Source organism: Myotis daubentonii, chromosome 14 (assembly GCF_963259705.1).
Source record: "Myotis daubentonii chromosome 14, mMyoDau2.1, whole genome shotgun sequence".
Classification (NCBI taxonomy): Eukaryota; Metazoa; Chordata; class Mammalia; order Chiroptera; family Vespertilionidae; genus Myotis; species Myotis daubentonii.
The window spans coordinates 50,756,636-50,774,689 of record NC_081853.1 but is presented as its reverse complement, the minus strand read 5'-3'; the positions used below and the strand labels follow the sequence as shown (position 1 = coordinate 50,774,689).

At 36.6% G+C, this 18,054-nt stretch overlaps 1 protein-coding gene and 1 non-coding gene across 2 annotated transcripts in view; both read left to right on the top strand.

Annotated features, from left to right (window-relative positions):
• Nucleotides 1–18,054, top strand: part of TOPAZ1 (testis and ovary specific TOPAZ 1) — a 45,926-nt gene that overhangs the window by 16,299 nt on the left and 11,573 nt on the right. Inside the window, exons 6-15 of the mRNA XM_059664381.1 lie at nt 2,448–2,584; nt 4,596–4,681; nt 5,654–5,779; nt 6,130–6,193; nt 8,614–8,765; nt 8,956–9,048; nt 10,172–10,287; nt 12,985–13,051; nt 14,996–15,170; nt 16,009–16,109. Of these exons, the coding sequence (XP_059520364.1) occupies nt 2,448–2,584; nt 4,596–4,681; nt 5,654–5,779; nt 6,130–6,193; nt 8,614–8,765; nt 8,956–9,048; nt 10,172–10,287; nt 12,985–13,051; nt 14,996–15,170; nt 16,009–16,109 (1,117 nt within the window). The remainder of the gene's footprint in view (nt 1–2,447; nt 2,585–4,595; nt 4,682–5,653; nt 5,780–6,129; nt 6,194–8,613; nt 8,766–8,955; nt 9,049–10,171; nt 10,288–12,984; nt 13,052–14,995; nt 15,171–16,008; nt 16,110–18,054) is intronic.
• On the top strand, nt 16,922–17,024 carry LOC132215981 (U6 spliceosomal RNA). The gene has a single exon (XR_009448670.1). It is a non-coding gene; the product is annotated as a U6 spliceosomal RNA (small nuclear RNA).

Genomic DNA, 18,054 nt, shown 5'->3' with positions numbered 1-18,054 from the left:
TGTAATATGCAAATGGTTGTTACATAATGACCAACCACTTAACGACTGGATCACAGATCAGCAGGAGGGTGGGGCAGCAAGCTACAAGTGGGTGGAGGAGAGCTACAGGAGGGGGCAGGGCAGCAAGCTATGAGGGGAGCAGAGAGAGTGGTGGGGGGAGCAACAGGAGAGTGGCAGCGAGCTACTGGCGCACGGATTTGTGCACAGGGCTACTAGTAAAAGAATAAGGACTATGTATGTGACTTTTATGATGGTAAGAATGGAGGAAATCAGGTGAACATTGCAGTTTGCAGGTATTTACGTGACTGCAGTGATTAGTACTGAGAGTTACAGTACACTTACTAGAACATATATGGATACCAAATTTAGGGTTGGAGGATACCTTGGAGACCATCTGGTCCCATCCTCCACCCCCATTTTGCTGTTGTGGCCAGAGCACACACAGATCAGGTGATGAATATGTTCAAGTCTTTTATGTTAAGCCAGTGGGTTTCTTTTTTTTAAAATATATTTTTATTGATTTCAGAGAGGAAAGGAGAGGGAGAGAGAGATAGAAACATCAACGATGAGAGAAAATCAGTGATTGGCTGCCTCCTACATGCCCCCAACTGGGGATTAAGCCTGCAACCCGGGCATGTGCCCTTGCCCGGAATCGAATATCGAACCCTTCAGTCCACAAGTGCATGCTCTATCCACTGAGCAAACCAGCTAGGACAGCCAGTGGTTTTCAAAGTGTGATTCTTTGAGCAGCATCATAGGGGAACTTGTCAGAAATACAAATTATTGGGTCCCATTCCTGACCTCCCAAACTCTGGAGATGGGACCCATGAATCTGTTTCAATAAGGCCATCAGCTGATCCAGATTCATGCTAAAGTTTGGGAACCATTGTATTAAGGAAAAGCCTAGGTAAAAATTAGATTGGCACAGAAGCCCTTTTGATTCATGACTATTTGGAGATCTTAAAGAAAAACTAACAGGGTTAACTTTTCTATTGAAAGCATTCTGCTTACAACTAAAAAGTGTCATTGCATCCTGCGGAGTTGTATTATCACTTTGGCTCTGACATAATGACCAGGTGTGTGACCATTAACCTGTGCTTTAGTGATCCAATCAAAAATAAAAGAATTTTACTAGAGAATCTTTTCCATCTATAAAATTCCATAATTCCTATTTCTTTGTTTTATGTTACTACTTTTGTTTTATTTGGAGAGGAGTTATGTTGATTGCACACTGATGTCCCAAGTTGGGAAGAGAACTATGTTTTATATGTATTTTTTTAATTAAACTCCATTGGTGCTAAGTTTCAACTATTATTAAGTGTGGGCCCCTTTTCTTAATATTTTTATTCTCTTTTGGCCTGGGGAACCCCAGCTGGAAATGCTTATTAGAATTGTTTTTTAGATAAAATATTATAGTATCTGAGTGATCTTCTAAAAAGGAAATTCACTTATACCTGTCAGTTCTGAGATGCTTCCCACCCTCCCCCTTGCTTACGTTATTTCTTTTTCTAGATAAGTTTCTAGATAAGTTCAGGTTAAGTTTTTCTAAAATTGGTTATATAGAATCTCATATATTAGAATATAGTCAAAGCTGTTTAAATGAGCAACCAAGAAAAATACATTTTTTAAACTTCTTCCCAAAGGAAGCTCCCAAGTACATGTATAAATTTATTATATATACTTGTCCTGAAGAATAATTTATAATTTATTTTATTGCACTCTCAATAGAGTAATTGAATGATCTTTTCTGGATTGGAACACTAGGCCAGTCCTTCCTCAAACCTTTTGTCTGGCATGATCAAAAATATTTTGCTTTAGTTTTAATTCCACCACCTAATTCCTACCCCTATTCCAGTCATTTAACAAGCTTTGGTTTTCTAGCTAAGAAGGTAGAAACAACCTGTTAAAAATACTGAATAATTGGCCCTGGCCAGGTATCTTGGTTAGGGCATCATCCCAATATGCCAAGGTTGTGGGTTTGATCCCTGGTCAAGGCATATACAAGAATCAGCCAGTGGCGTGACTAGTGTGGCTCAATGGTTGAGTGTCGACCCATGAACCAGAAGGTCTTGGATGGATTCCTGGTCAGGGCACATGCCGGGTTTCAGGCTCAATCCCTAGTAGGGGGTGTTTAGGAGGCAGCTAATCAATGATTCTCTCTCATCATTGATGTTTCTCTTTCTCCTTCTCCCTTCCTTTCTCTGAAATCAATAAAAACATATTTTTTTAAAGAATCAATCAGTGAATACATAAAGTGGAACAACAAATGTCTCAATCTCTCTCCCTTCCTCTCTCGAGCTAATAATCTATAAATACCAGATAATCATAGTATAATAATAGTATATAGGAATATATAGCATTAGGTTGTATTCCTACTTAATTTTATTCTCATTACTTTGTTTTTGGAATAAACTTAAATTGTGATTTTGTTTTTTCTGCTCACACAGCAAAGATTCTAAAAATGCAGAGATTATGGTTAGTGAATGTCAGTTAGCAACACTGGGCCCAAAACCTCTGTGCTTATCGCTGCCACCTTTGAATCTAAGTGCTTTTCAAGAAGACACACTAAAGCCATGGATGAATGGTACTATTTTCTCAATAAAATTATGTTGGCTTTTGATAATATAGAAACTATATAGGAGATTTTTCTACTAAAAACAAAAAAGTAAAAAAAATTAGAATATATTAAAATTAAAGGATGTGTACATTTAGTACTTTTGATGGAATAATTTCTGAAGTATGTATTTATGTGATATTGGTAATACAAGTAAATTATAGGTTATACCTAAAATTTCATACTTTAGTTGATTATTTAGAATATATTTTAGAATGTGTCAGTTCTTTTAATAATTCATAATGCTTTGATAAAAATAAGCTAGATTGAAGAATGAATTTAGAAACAATAAAATGTTTTTATGCAGCTCACACCTAACTCTTCTGTACCTTCACACTACTGACTTCATGCAACCTGTTATATACTATAGCAACAAGCCCATGATGGTCATGTATTTTATCTTGAAAACCTTTCAGGTTTCATAATGAAAATTACTGCAAAGCTATGCAGCGAAGTTTTAGCTTGTTCCAAATTATATCTGGATGCTGCCAAAAAAAAAAAGAAAATTATTTAAGATTTAAAAAATTTTTATCTTTAGAAAAAAACATTTTAAGATCCTCTTATTTTAAAAGACCAACATTGGCCGCCCCCACGCCCTTCACGCAACGCACGTTCGTGGGGAACCTGGCGCTAAACCATTCGTAGACGACCTGCTTCTGGGTCGGGGTTTCGTACGTAGCAGAGCAGCTCCCTCGCTGCTGCGATCTATTGAAAGTCAGCCCTCGACACAAGGGTTTGAAAACAAAACAAAACAAAACAAAAAAAAAAACACAAAAGACCAACATTAAGGAATATGATGCCTAATATATTCATCAGCTCAGGCTGCAATAACCAAATACCACAGACTAGGTGGCTTAACCCTTTGAGTGCCAACCAATATCCTAGGAACTTTGCTAAAATTGCCAAGGCATTTGTGCTGATTTTACAGCAGTTTAGGAAAAAAGTTATGAATCACAAGTAAATGAAGTTACATATTCAAAAACTTAAGGAAACCTTACTGCATTGGCATATTTAGCAGTATCATCACTAATAAAAGCAGACTTAGAACTGGACGCCATTTTGAAGCTTTGATAGTGCTCCCAGCACTTTTGGCAAAAGACAGGAGGAGTGCGATTGCGCTCCCAGGCACTCAAGGAGTTAAACAACAGAAATTTATTTTGCATAGTTCTGGAGGCTAGAAGTCCAAGATCAAGGTTCTAGCAGGGTTCAGTTCCTGGCTCACATGGCCTTTCCTTTGGTACATGTGTATAAAGAGAGTAAGTTCTCTGGTGTCTCTTATAAAGACACTAATTCTATCAGACCAGGGCCTCACCCTTTTGACCCAATTTAAACCTTAATACTTCCTTAAAAAGCCCTATCTCCAAATGAAGTCACAGTGAGGGTTAGGGCTTGAACATATGAATTTGAGGGGGGTCACAGTTCAATCTGAAGCACCTGGGATGTCAGTAGCTTTCTTTCCTTAGAAAAATTTATTGTGCAACCAGAGACCTTATATGCATATATGCATAACCCATGGGCACAGACAATAGGGTGGTGGAGGCTTGAGGCGCAGGGCGGGGGAGATAAAAAGGGGACATATGTAATACTTTCATCAATAAAGAATTATTTTAAAAAGTATTATTGTGTATAGTATTGTGTATAATACTTCTCTGTTTAATTTAGAGATAATCATTTGAATGCAGTGCTCAATGCTGCTGTGTAAGGCTTTTAAGAAAGTATCTTCAAAAATAAAAAGAAAGTATCTTTAGCTTATAATAAATTTTAAATTTAGGTCTGAAAATACTTAAAGAGCACCTAATCTGTAAATCATTCTGTATTTCACAGAACACCCAAGGCAGCACAGTCTATGGTCTATGAATTGAGCATGAATAGAGTCCCAAGTAAAACTTTAAAAGCAGACAGTAGTGGTCATCTGTTTTATTGTATAAAAGAAATAAGTTGTAACCTATTGGTGTATAATGTCATTCTTAATTATTTTTAGATTTCAGATTTTCAGGACAACATTGTGTCCTAAAGTTGCAGAATCCTGAAACCTGTGAAATATTTAACAGGGAAAAGGTTGTAAGGGTAAGTCCCACATTTTAAAAAAGTAATCTGCCGAGCCGGAGTGGCTCAGTTGCTTAAGTGTCATTCTGTGCACCTAAAGGTAGCTAGTTCCATTACAGATCAGGGCACATACCTGGGTTTCGAGTTTGAACCCCTATCAGGGAGCATACAGAGGCAACTGGTCGATGTTTCTCTCTCACATCGGGGGTGTGTGTGTGTGTGTGTGTGTGTCTCCCTCCCTCCCTCCCATCTCTCTAAACATGTTCTCAGTAAAGATTAAAATAATAAAAAATAATAATCTTATAAAGCACATGCTTTAGGCTTTTCTGGTTGTATTTCCCTATCATTTTTTAACCAGTTCCAGATATTGTATGGATGTTTTTGAATTGGGGTTGGTGGTAAAGAGGCAGAAAATTTGTTGTGATTCAGAAGATATTTACAAATAACATAAGAGGTTGAAAGCAGAAGAGGGGGTAGATATCCAAAACAGAAAATACGGGATTAAAAGAAAATACGGGATAAATATTCCCTATGATGAAAGGGAATAGTGATATAGAAGTTTGTCACAGAAAGATTTGACTATCATTTGACTTATTCTGTTCATCTGAAAAGCTAAGGAAAATTTTGGTTCTAATAAATACATTTGAAATATGATGCATATTATAATAGAATTAACTTTTTCTGAAAGCAAAAGGAGGCAAGCTACACAAGGAAGAGGGACTATATCAGCTTTTTAAGAGATACAAAGTAAAGCACTAACTTCAATGAATATTTTACACTAAAGGAAATTGCAAAAATTTAGACAACTCACTTTAATTGATTTTTCATAATTTTTGAAATGTAAATTGAGGCTTTATTTTTATCAAGTCAGCAAGCAATTTATTTTGATACTGTTTTGGGGTATATATTTCTGATTGCTTCAAATGTTTTCTCACTTGACTATAATAAGTATTTTATATTTAACACAGAAAGGGAATTTGTCTTATTTTCTAGGTGTTTCAGAAGTCCCTAGGGTTGATGATACCCCATAGATTTTGCAAATTTCATTTTAACACATTACGTGGCTGTGAGCGATCACAGTGCAAGTTTGCTCACGTGCCTGAGCAAGGGGATGAAAAGGTAAAGTATGTAAAGTCTGGTCAGTGTTTTATCTTTGAGTCAATAAATGGTTATTTTTTAAATGACCTAAATAAGGCTTATTATAATGTTCAAGGATTCTCCTCCCTTCTGCAGTTGCTTATAATCTTGACTGTTTCCTTGACTCTTTCTTTGACAGAGATTCTCTAATTACTGTTTTTGTAATTAATTCAGCATGTATTTCAGATCTGAATTAACCTAACATCAGCTTCTTTATTCCATTGCTTTAAATTAACTTTTAAACAAATGGAATAAGCATAAAGATAGGATTGAAATTTGCATAGTTTTTATGAAATATCAAAAGGTAATTTTACATTTTTCACAACTTGCAGGTTTGCATGGATGTGCTTAAAAAATATATAAGCATCAACGAGCTGTGTTTGCTACAACGTGCAGGTATGAGACAATGAAATGACTACTCTAAATTCATTAATGTGTTTCAAACCATGTACTATTGTATCTTATAGTTTGAAAGTAGTTTAGTACTTTTAAGTATGAAAACCAAATGCTTTAGAATAGTTCTGTTGGTCTTAGAAAGAATTAAAAATAAGTGTCCTGGCTGGGTAGTTCAGTTGTTGGAGCATTATCCTGTACACCAAAAAGTTGCAGGTTCGATTCCCAGTCAGGGCATATACCTAGGTTGTGGGTTCGATCCCCAATCGGGGCATGTACGGGGAAGGCATCCAATCAATGTTCCTCTCTCACATAGATGTTTCTCTCTGTCTCTCCCTTCTCTCTCTAAAAGTCAATAAAAATATATCCTTGGGTGAGAATCCTATTTAATAAAAGTCTAATACGCAAATTGTCCCCTTGGGTGGTAGTTCGACTGGGATACCGGGAGTTTAACTGCTCACTATGACGTGCGCTGACCACCAGGGGGTGGCGCAGAACATGGCAGGTGTTGGCAACACGCTGACCTTTCACCAGCTACCTGAGGGCAGAGGTGATAGGGATGGAGGTGTGGTGAGGATGTGGGGGAGGGGCGTCCTGCTGAGCTCACTTTCACTCCCCCTGCTACCCTTCCCCAGGATGCCAGGGCTCGCACACCGGGGAAGCCCCCACGCTCAGGTGCCCCCTCCCCCCCGCACTCAGGTGCCAGGCACCCATGAGGAGCCCACCCTGCACCCACATGGTGTCTTCCGGGTGAGCTGGGTTGCAGCCACCAGGACCACAGGGGCTAGTTGGGCTTCCCCTGGGTTCGCGCAGGAGCCGGTCTGCGAGGCTGGCTGAAAGAGAGTGCACTGCCCACCCGGCTTCTGTGCAGCGCCACTGGGCGGCCCAGCCCGCAATGTCCGGCCGTGCTCACCGCATCTCCATGTGGGGACTCGGGCACAGTGACTTAGGTGGAGGGGGACGCGCGGGGACCCGGAGACCCAGGTGCTGCCCAGGGCCCAGAGGTCAGCTGGGACCTGCCCTTCCATACCAGATGCTCACACTTCGATCACTGGCCAGGCCGAGGGGCTGCACCATGCACTAATTTTGTGCACCGGGCCTCTAGTTTAAAAATAAAAGGAGAAACTATATTAACACTTTAATAATTTAAATTTTTAAGTATTTAATGTCAAAAAAGGAGGGATGCATGTCAATTAGTGGACTATAACACTAGCTAACAAGTTCTTTGCAACTATACCTTCTTTTTTAAACATCTGCAGTTTCAGTTTTATTAATAAGTTACAGTAGCAGACATTGAATTTCCCATGTTATCTGTAATCTGCTTCTTATATAGGCAACTATACAGATACTGCAAAGTGAATAGCCAGAAGAATTTTTCTGAATGTGCCAGGAAAAAAATTGAAGTATATAAAGAAACTTTGGAATAAAGCTGAATATTATCGTAATGTATTAGTACAATGTATTAGTACATTTTTAGTACAGTGTTCATAATCATAAGCTGGAATAAAAAATATCCTCAAGGTCAACATGTTGGTGGGGTTAAAACAATAAGAAGGGGTATATGTCAAAATATAGTCTGCATCCATCCCCAAATTATATAGTTTGTCATACATGACCAGGCCATTGCCTGAAGACTCCCTAGGACTAAGGCTTCCTGGACGTTCATATTGAGACCATGATGTATAAGGCAGTTTGGACCTATTTTTTGTGGAGAGCCCATGAGTTAGTTTTCCATCTAGTTCCTAACATGCCTGGTTGGCTTCAAATGTCATTGCCATTAACTTTTGCTTTAAATTACAGTGGAACCTCGTTTTTTGAACTTAATTCATTCCGGAAAGCTGTTGGAAAACCAAATTATTTTTCCCATTAGAAATAATGTAAATTGAATTAATCCATTCCAGACTCCCAAATGGTTCCTTGCTTTAACCTTTCGTATATACAGTACATGTGTAGTGTACTATTTAATCTATAAATAAGCACTTGAAAAACAAAAAGGACATGAAATATAAATGAAATTTTAAAAGAAAGGAAATGTAAAAAATGAAAATTTAATAATAAGCAGCAACAAAAACAAAAAAACACAAAAATATTCACAGCACAATATTCTGAGACTTTAACAGTGGTAAACTGACCCATACTCACCCATTCTCTCCTTTTGTTTATCCCCGAGAGATGCATGACTAATCATACAGGCATCAGCATGAAAGGGTTGTCAGGTTGAGAAGCTAACTGTTTGAGATGGGAGACATTCGAGAATCGAGGTTTGACTGTATTTTCATCAAATATTTCTGATACTGGAAATGTGCCTTTTAAGAAAATGAATTTCTACTACTCAGTCTTTAAAAATAGAAAAATTGTCCAATTTAGGAAAGATGAATATCTTAAAAGTAGCAAATGACTTTAATATATTTTTTCATTTTCAGTAAATATGTTTACAGAGTACTACAGAAAGTTTCCTCCTGGTATACACTTTGATTTACAAGTGCTAAATGACCTCCTGAATTCTTTACTCAAGCATTGCTTATTGAAGGAAGTATTTCAGGTATTGAACCTCAGCATAATGGTTAATACGCTGGTAAGTAACCTGAAAATATATTATTTTTAATAATTCCTCTATTATAGTTCTTGTTTATATAATTTAAGTTATAATTTCCACATTTGTTGACTACTTCCTAGAAAACACTTTTTTTCAGCATAAATTAGAGACATTTAAAATGTACTGAAAGAAGACATGAACATGAGTGTAATTTTTTTGTTTTACCCAGCCTGCTCTGAAAATATTACTAGAAATATTTGAGTATGTGGCAACTATGAAATTAAGGAGTGCTGTACCTGCTTTAATTGGTATCTTTTGCAAGGTATGGTTTTATTTTGTCTCTTATTCTCTGGTAGTGAATAATCAATTAAAAGAAAATGATTTAGAAAGAAATAATGATTTTTCAAAAAAATAATGATTTCTGCTTACACTCTTAAACTGTCTTTTATTCACATTCTTAACGCCAAGAATTCTATTTTTAGAAATGTTTCTTTTCTCCTGAAATAGGGTTTATAAACAGACTCCAGTGACTGACAGGCCTTCCCTTTAAATAAATAGTTCCAAGCACTTCAGGTGACTTCTTTCTGATTCGTAAACTATCCTCATATCTACACCTTAAGGATAATTATAGAAAATTTTCCTCTTACAAAAAAAAAATTTGAGGTCATTTCTAATAAAAATAAATGTATAAGTAAATATACAAATAGAAAGTCATGACCAAAACAAAGTAAATGGAAAATGGTGGCTAGTGATTAATTTTATATTTGGCATAAACAAAAAAATTATGGCTCTCTAAAAATATATTAAAATTTTTACTTTGGTTGAATACTTCCTTGGATTTGTACTGCCCCGCCATTTATTTCTGAATAGGCCTAATAGCCAGAAAACCCCTCATTTTCTTTGGGAAGCAGCACTGGAACTACTCTAGCTGACGAACAGATATTTCAATGAATACCTCTAGTTCCACATTACAAAACTTGACAGAATTACTTGCCTGGAAAATTTTTTAATCAGATACTACTGATCACCTCTAGGAGTTGTAGAAAACCTCAGTATGATACTTCTCAGGAAGTTTACAATCAGGGATAAGGTATACATCAGTGCTTTACTTCAGGTGGGATGAGTGAAAATAAGGGGTAAAGTGACAAAATTGTTGCGATAACTTGGAGAACAGGAAGAATATTCAAGTTTAAAGTTCAAATCACAGCTTTCTTTTTGCTTTAAATTCTTAAAGTCAGGTGTCTTATTATGGTTTCCAAGTATTTGAAGAAAGTATGGTTTAAATTTTTTAAGGAGTGTTAATTCTACTTGTCAATGTTTCGCTTTCCGCATCACTCTCTTAGTTGTTTCACACACTTTGTGGTTTTCAACGCTTTCATATTTTTATTAGAATGACTATGGTAAAGATAAAAATATATACATATTTTTTTTCCTCTCTTCTTCAGCTTGTTGAAGCTGGGCTGTTGCTTGACCCAGAACACTTTAGCTATATTGTTAAACTCTTACACCAAGTACAAGCTCCCAAACAAGAAATAACTGCAGTTCTAGAAATGAAATCCAGGTAAGAATCACTATAATTAAGGCGTGTGTGTGTGTGTGTGTGTGTGTGTGTGTGTGTGTGTGTGTGTGTGTTGGTGGGGACTTATAAAGGATGAAGGCAAAGCACTTATCGCTATTCACATGTGCAAACATCTAGTTACACAGTGTACGCCGCCTTAAGCCTTTCTCCCGTCTCTTGTTCATGTCTTAGTTACACTGCCATTAATCAAGCTGCCTCTAGCCAACTCTCCTGGCCAGCCTCACCAGATCATTCTCAGTACCTGATTTCATCTCAGTGCCTGGTACATTAAGTGTAAAAGGAATCTCTCTTGTCCTCTCGTTCACAACTTAATTCTACTTATTGTGCTCTCATATATGTATATAAATTACCTTAATAATTTTTTCTCTTTCACTCTTGTCATGTAAGCTAAGTAAAATATTTGAGTTCTTCTCTTCCATTCTTTTTCTCACTGCTTGCTTTTTCTGTTCAACTTATGGCCTTCCAAAGCCCTTTTAAAAAAACTATGATAATTATAAGGGTAGTACCATAATATATCTGTATTGAGTAAAAGAAAGGCCATAAGTTTTTTTTTTAATTACTAAACTGTACATACAAAAAGAATAGCCTCCAAATTATGTTATTCTTCCCCTGAGCTAGAGGCTCATTGCTGCTGGAGTGTCATTGCAACCAGGTCTTGTCAGTGGACAGGGCTAGGAAAGATATTATATATGCATATGAAAATATGTAAATATATGTATAGGAAATATGTGTATACAAAACACACATAATAAAATATTTCTCTTTGTATGCATATTAAAAAACAGTTCATACTGATAGCTTGATTCTAATCCAACACCATGGGTTTATTTTAGCCTTTTCTTATTTATAAATTTTTCTCTGACAGTGAGAAATCTGATTCTCATTATCTACAATATGTTTATTCATTTATTCAATCCTACTATCTATCCACATAAAGTAGTCTCAGAACTGCTAACTTATACCCTTGGGGAGAGGGATTACTATCTCGAGTTCAGTATTAGTAAAAGCTATTTTTTCTTTTGCCTTACAGCATTCAGCCAAAATACTATTTCCTACATTAATTTAAGGTAGTTCTTTTTTCCCCCCACTCTCATTCGGTATGGTCATTGTAGAATATTTAGGTTTATTTGTTACTGTTTGTACTATGTTTTGGAGTTCTTCTACATCCTAGTTAGTTTTATTTAGGGAGGTATATAAAACATTATTGTTATTTGTAAGAATCAACGCTGTGCTAAAAACTATTCAGTGAGAAGAGTTGCTCCTTCTTACCCCTATTCCCCATTTCCATTACCTCCTATCTTCTACTCCTTTTTTTACCTACACATTGGAAGTAACCAGTCTTTTAGTTTCTGGTTAATCCTTCTTATTCTGAGCAAGTATGTGTATATATATATATTTTTATCTTCACTTCTTTCTCACATAAAGTATAGCATACAAAAAGTATTCTTTACAACTTTGCTTTTTTCACTCAAACAGTATATCTTGGAAATCAATCAATTCATAGAGAAATTTATCACTTTTTATAAATGCAAAATACTCCATTGTGTGGATGTGTGATAAGTAACTGGTATTTCAGTTCTCTCCAATTTGTTGCAATAAAAATGGCACTTGTTTGTTGATTTATTGATGGTAGCCATTCTCTCTGATGTTTAGTGACATGGAGTATTTTTTATAGGTCTATTGCAACACTCTTAGTTGAATGGTACCTTTTTCTTTCCCTTTTTTCTTCTTTTCCTCTTTGCAATTGCCAAAGGTTGCTTCTCCTTTCCATTTTTATCTTTTTGTCCTTTCCCAAAAGCTATGCATTTCAAATTGTCTTCTTTAAATCATATAAAATTTTTTAAGTTCCTTCTGTGTGCTCTGTGTTCTACCTACCCATACACTTTTTTTCCAGCATTTTTAAACTTAGTGTGGACTTAGTCTTTGTAGTGGTTTTTTTTTTTTTTTTTTAATATTTCTTGACTTTTAGAGAGAGAGGAAGGGAAGAGCGATAGGTAAAAGCATCAATGCGAGAGAAATATAGATTGTCTGCCTCACACATGCCCTCCACTGGTGACCGAGCCCACAATTGGGGCAGCGCCCTGACGGAATGGAACCAGTGACCTTTTGGCTCAGGGGTGGACACTCAACCACTGAGCCACACCAGCTGAGCTATAGTGGTATTTTTTTTTTTAATCAATGTTAGATCCCTCTGGTAATTCCCATTTTTTATTCTCCCCACAGGTTTGTTTGGTCTTGGGGGGGGGTGGGGAGTTGTTTTTTTTGTTGTTGTTTTTGCATTGTTTTTGTTTTAGTCTGACTTTGTAGAGCAGTGAAAGCGGAGTGGGAACAGTAGAGATCAAGGGCATCAAGTGCTGTGATTTAATACTTTTTCTCTTTTTATTCACCGTTATTTTGAAGCTTTGGCATTCTGACTTCCAAGTTAGGCTTAAGGTATGGTTTTGTGTGGGATTTCCTTCGTCATTATTGTTGCCCATGGTTTGAGGAGGAAATAGTGTGAAGTAGATATTTATGCAGTAGACATTTTTTTTTAGCTCTAAAGACTTTTTATAGTATATTAATGCATTCTTTTTCCTCCAGTCTCTTAGGTATAAGCTGTAAAATAAATGAATTAAGAGCAATAGTGACTTTTGGGGGAACAAATGACACTTTAATTAACACTTTCCTCTATTGTTAAAGGTTACAAATGAGGCAATTTAAAAAGAACTGGACCTGTGATTTAGATTTAGCCTTGAATGAAATAAAGGTATGACACTTACTTTTTAAATAAATTGCTGGGATCATTGCTCAGAAACTTTGAATAGTAAACACATTTTAGGAAATGTTTTAGAAATGTGGCTGTTATACAGAGAAAAAATGATCAAGGGAAAGAAAGTTTAATTTTTTTTAATACTTTGAAATGCAAACATAATTTCTAGAATTGTGGACTATCCAAAAAGTAATTCTGGAAATAATTAGTTTCAAAATTAACTTACTTTAAGGTGTAATAATCTAGAGCTTAGCCTTTATTTATTTATTCATTCATTCATTCATTCATTCATAAAGAAGAAGAAACATTGATTTGTTGTGTCATTTATGCATTCATTGGTTGATCCTTTTTTTTAAATACTCACTCGAAGATATGATTTACTGACTTTTAGAGAGGGAGATGGGGAGAGAGAGAGAGAGAGAAACATCGATGTGAGGGAGAAATATTGATTGGCTACCTCCCGTACACACCCCGACCAGGGACTGAGCCCCCAACCAAGGTATGTGCCCTGACAGGAATCTTACCCCACTTTGTGATCTATGGGACAATGCTCCAGTCAACTGAGCTACCTTCCAACATTTGTTGGTTGATTTTTACATGTGCCCTGACTGGAGATCGAACCTGCAACCATGGTGTATCAGGATGAAGCTCTAACCAACTGAGCTACCTGACCAGGGCTTAAAGTTTAGCCTTTAATTCTTATCACTGGCAGACTCATTCAGTGCACAAGCAAGTTGGCTTACTTGTCATGATCCATGGATGGCTACAGTATGTGAAATGACAGGAAAGCCAAGATCAGCATGCACTCACCTAGCATCCTATATAATAAAAGCCTAATATGCTAAGTATCCAGTTGTCTGGTCATCAATTCAACCAATCAAAGCATAATATGCTAATGATATGCTAAGACCATTCAACCACTCGTTATGATGTACATTGACCACCAGTGGGCAGATGCTTCAACCAGTAGGTTAGCTTGCTGCTGGGGTCCGGCCAATCGGGCCTGAGCAAGATGGGCCAGACATGCCCTGGACCCCTCCCGTGGCCCCTCCCTGGCTGGCCAATCTCCCACGACCCTCCCTGGCCCCTATAGTGCACCAGCGGGGTCCCTCAGCCTGGTCTGTGCCCTCTCGCAATCCGGGACTCCTCGGGTGATGTCAAAGAGCCAGTTTCGGCATAAAAGGCTAATATGGAAATAGACCGAACAGCAGAATGACTGGTCACTATGATGCCCACTGACCATATGCTCAATGCAGGAGCTGCCCCCTGGTGGTCAGTGCGCTCCCACAGGGGGAGCACCACTCAGCCAGAAGCCAGGGTCACAGCTGGCGAGCCTCTCCCTCCTCCTCCGTGGCAGCGCTAAGGATGTCTGACTGATGGGTTAGGCCCGCTCACTGCACCCGGCCTGTTGTTTAGAGTATAAGAAATAGAGGGCTTTCAGGATGAGTTTACTTTTTAAGATAATTTTTGTACTCATCTAGTACTTGTTGATCTAATCTTAATTAGTATTTATATCCTTGAAATAATTTTTTGTTGGTTGGTGTGGAAAACTATTTCTTAGTTTATAATAAAATATAATAGTAAGTTTACTAAAATTTACTTCGTAGCCCCCTTTTGTAGAAGAAATTCCATAAAATCTATCTCAACTATCTAGTTCAATTTTAAGGGTGATATCATTAAGTACATTAGGAACTAGTTAATTAAAGCAAATGTACATTTCCATCTAGAACTTATAAAGGCTTTGCAATAGTCAGAAAAGCAAATTATACAATACCATGTTATTGATGTTGTAACACTTGTCAGTAAGTTTCTAAGATTTGCAGAGATTGTCTTATTAATTTCTATACATTTAATGCCTGCATATGCCTACTGCATAATATGTTTAACAGCTTTCTAAATAACAGCTTTCTTTTTCTGTTTTGTTTTTAATAATTCTAATAGCATTGTAAGGAAAAAGGTGACTGGACCAAATTGGGAAATTTATACCTCAAGGTAAAAATGGACTGTGAAAAATTTGTAGATTTCCAGAGATTTTGTACTTGTGTTGCTGAAACGCTAACAAAAGGCTATAAAGAAGAAAGACCAAATGTTCCATTTTGTGAATTTGCTCAAACAGGTAAAATGTCACTGTTTTGGTATGAGTTTTGTGTGTTAGGGTAATGTAATATTCTTAACGGGAATGTAAAGCTCTTAATATTTCCCATGTTGAGGATAAGTTAATATTGCAGGTTTCAGATACTTTTCCTGTTTATAAATTTTTCCATCTACATATTGTTAAGTTAGGTTAACGATATAAAGTTAAAAATTAGTGTCTTAATATCAGATGTTTCATGTTCTTATTTTTCTTTTTATTCAGATTGGTAAAACTGTTGTTAGCAAATTATATTGGAGCACCTGAATTTTTGAATCATTAAAATTGTTACAGTCTTCACTATTACAAGTCACCAAAATTCATATATTTTGAAATTTTATTTTTACATGAACTGCTATATTCTTTACTGCTATATTCTTTATCAGGGGCTGGCAAACTTTTTCTGTAAAGAACCAGATAGTAAATATTTCAGGCTTTGCACACATCACATATGATCTATGTCACTTTTTTTTTTCTTTTCAAAAAAACCCTTAAACATTAAACTAAAGAATTCTTAGTTCGGATGTGAGGGCGATCTGGCTGCGACATCTGTCACCCCATTGATCGCCAGGGTTGATTCGGCTGATCTGGCTGGCTAGGCGGGTGTCCCCCTCCTCCCTCACCGTTCCATGTGCGTCCCTCCCGAAGAATTCTTAGTTCACAGGCTATATCTAAAAACAGACCACAGGCCACATTTGGTCTGTGGCTATAGTTTGCTGACACCTGGTGTTTGTGCTCATATCATTAATTCCATATTAACTTGCCTTTTCCATTTTTTAAGTGACTATTTCACTTTCTTCCATATGCCTACTTTGTGTTTCAGTGAGCAAAGATCCGCAAAATAGTGAAGTAGATAAAACTTTGCTGGGAAGAATCGGAATCAGTGCTATATACTTCTATCACAAGCTGTTGCAGTGGTCCAAGGTACTTTAAATTTTTGTTTTGGCTTGGTATTGAAAGTGTTTCAAATTTTTGAACAGAATATAGGTTAAGTTAGGAATTTGCTAATAATCATCACAAGTGACTAAATGACTCCCAGACCAGTAAGTGAATTATTAGGTGTTATATTAGGCAAATGTGGAAAGGACATGGCATCAGACTGACTACTATGAAGAATTTCAGTGTAGTAAACACTTAGGAAACTGTGCTAAATATATTTATTTGAAGCAACTTTCAATTCAGAATTTATTTCCTCAGCTCCTGAGTAGAATTGTAATTTTGCAAGAGTTCAAGACACCTTTTTAAAGATAAACCCAGGATATTCACAATTAATAGAACTCCTTAAAAATCACCTCCTAGAATGCTCTGGAATACTATATACTATATATCTTGATGTCTGCCTTTGAAGTTAGCTCACCATAAAAGTGGTCTAGTGATTCCAGACCATGTTATACTACCATTCTTTAGATTTCCATGAGAAGTGGTGGGTAGGATTAGATTTAGTAAACTTAAGTAGAAGATAAGAAATCCAAAATTGGGAGTAAGTGCTGAGGGATGGAGTAACATATATAGAGTGGGACAGTTGAGAGAATGCTCATTATTGAATCAACTATTAATATGTATCTTTTGTTACTTTCTTCTTATAAAATGGTTATTTCAAAGTTGAATGAGTTCAACGACATTTAAGTACATGGTCACTCATACACATACAAAAGTCATGAACTTTTTAAAATTAAAAACAGCAGAATCATTGTAGAAGGTCCTCAGTCTCTAAAGTCTCCAAGAGGTTTAGTACTGTGCTTGCTTCGGCAGCACATCTACTAAAGTTGGAATGATAGAAGATTAGCATGGCCCCTGCGCAAGGATAATACGCAAATTTGTGAAGCGTTCCATATTAAAAAAAGAAAATAAAAAGAGGTTTAGTACTCTTTGTATAGTAGGCCTGGGATGGGCAGAATGTATCTTGTCCCAGGCCTCACAACCTAGTTTAAGTTTGATCTTAGCATTAATATCTTAGACATTTAATGCGTGAGAAATTAAGGACTACCTAACAAGAGGACCGTTTTTAAAAACACAGATTGGCCCTAACCAGTTTGGCTCAGTGGATAGAGCGTCAGCCTGCAGACTGAAAGGTCCCAGGTTCGATTCAGATCAAGGGCATGTACCTTGGTTGCAGGCACATCCCCAGTAGGGGGTGTGCAGGAGGCAGCTGATCAATGTTTCTCTCTCATTGATGTTTCTAACTCCCTATCCCTCTCCCTTCTGCTCTGTAAAAAATTAATAAAATATATTTTTTTAAAAAAGCACATTGATTTTGCTCATATTTTAATTTTAATAGGTTATTATTATTTCTTAAGAGGCTGGTGACTTTCTGTTTTAATTAAAATTTTTCACTATCTTATTTAGAACAGATATTATTAGTTTTTTTAATGAAACCTAGCTTTTTGAACATAAAAGTAAAACCATTGAAATTAAACTAAAGCAGCTAACTCTTAAAGTGCACTATTTATATTGTCAAATTAGAAGTACCTTAACATTATAATATGCATCTGACTCAAAATAGTGTAACATAATATAAAACAAGGGTCTTCAAACTAAGGGCCAAGTCTGGCCCACAGCCTGTTTTTGTATATCTTGAGAGCTAAGAGTGTTTTTTACATTTTTAAAATATTTTTTATTTTATTTATTTATTATTATTATTAATTATTATTATTATTATTTTAAATTGATTTCAGAGAGGAAGAGAAAGGGCGAGATAGAAACATCAATGATGAGAGAGAATCATTGATTGGCTGCCTCCTACACACCCCCACACTGGGGATCAAGCCTGCAACCCAGGCATGTGCCCTTGGCTGGAATCGAACCCGGTACCCTTCAGTCCAAAGGCCAACGCTCTGTCCACTGAGCCAAACCGGCTAGGGCGTTTTTT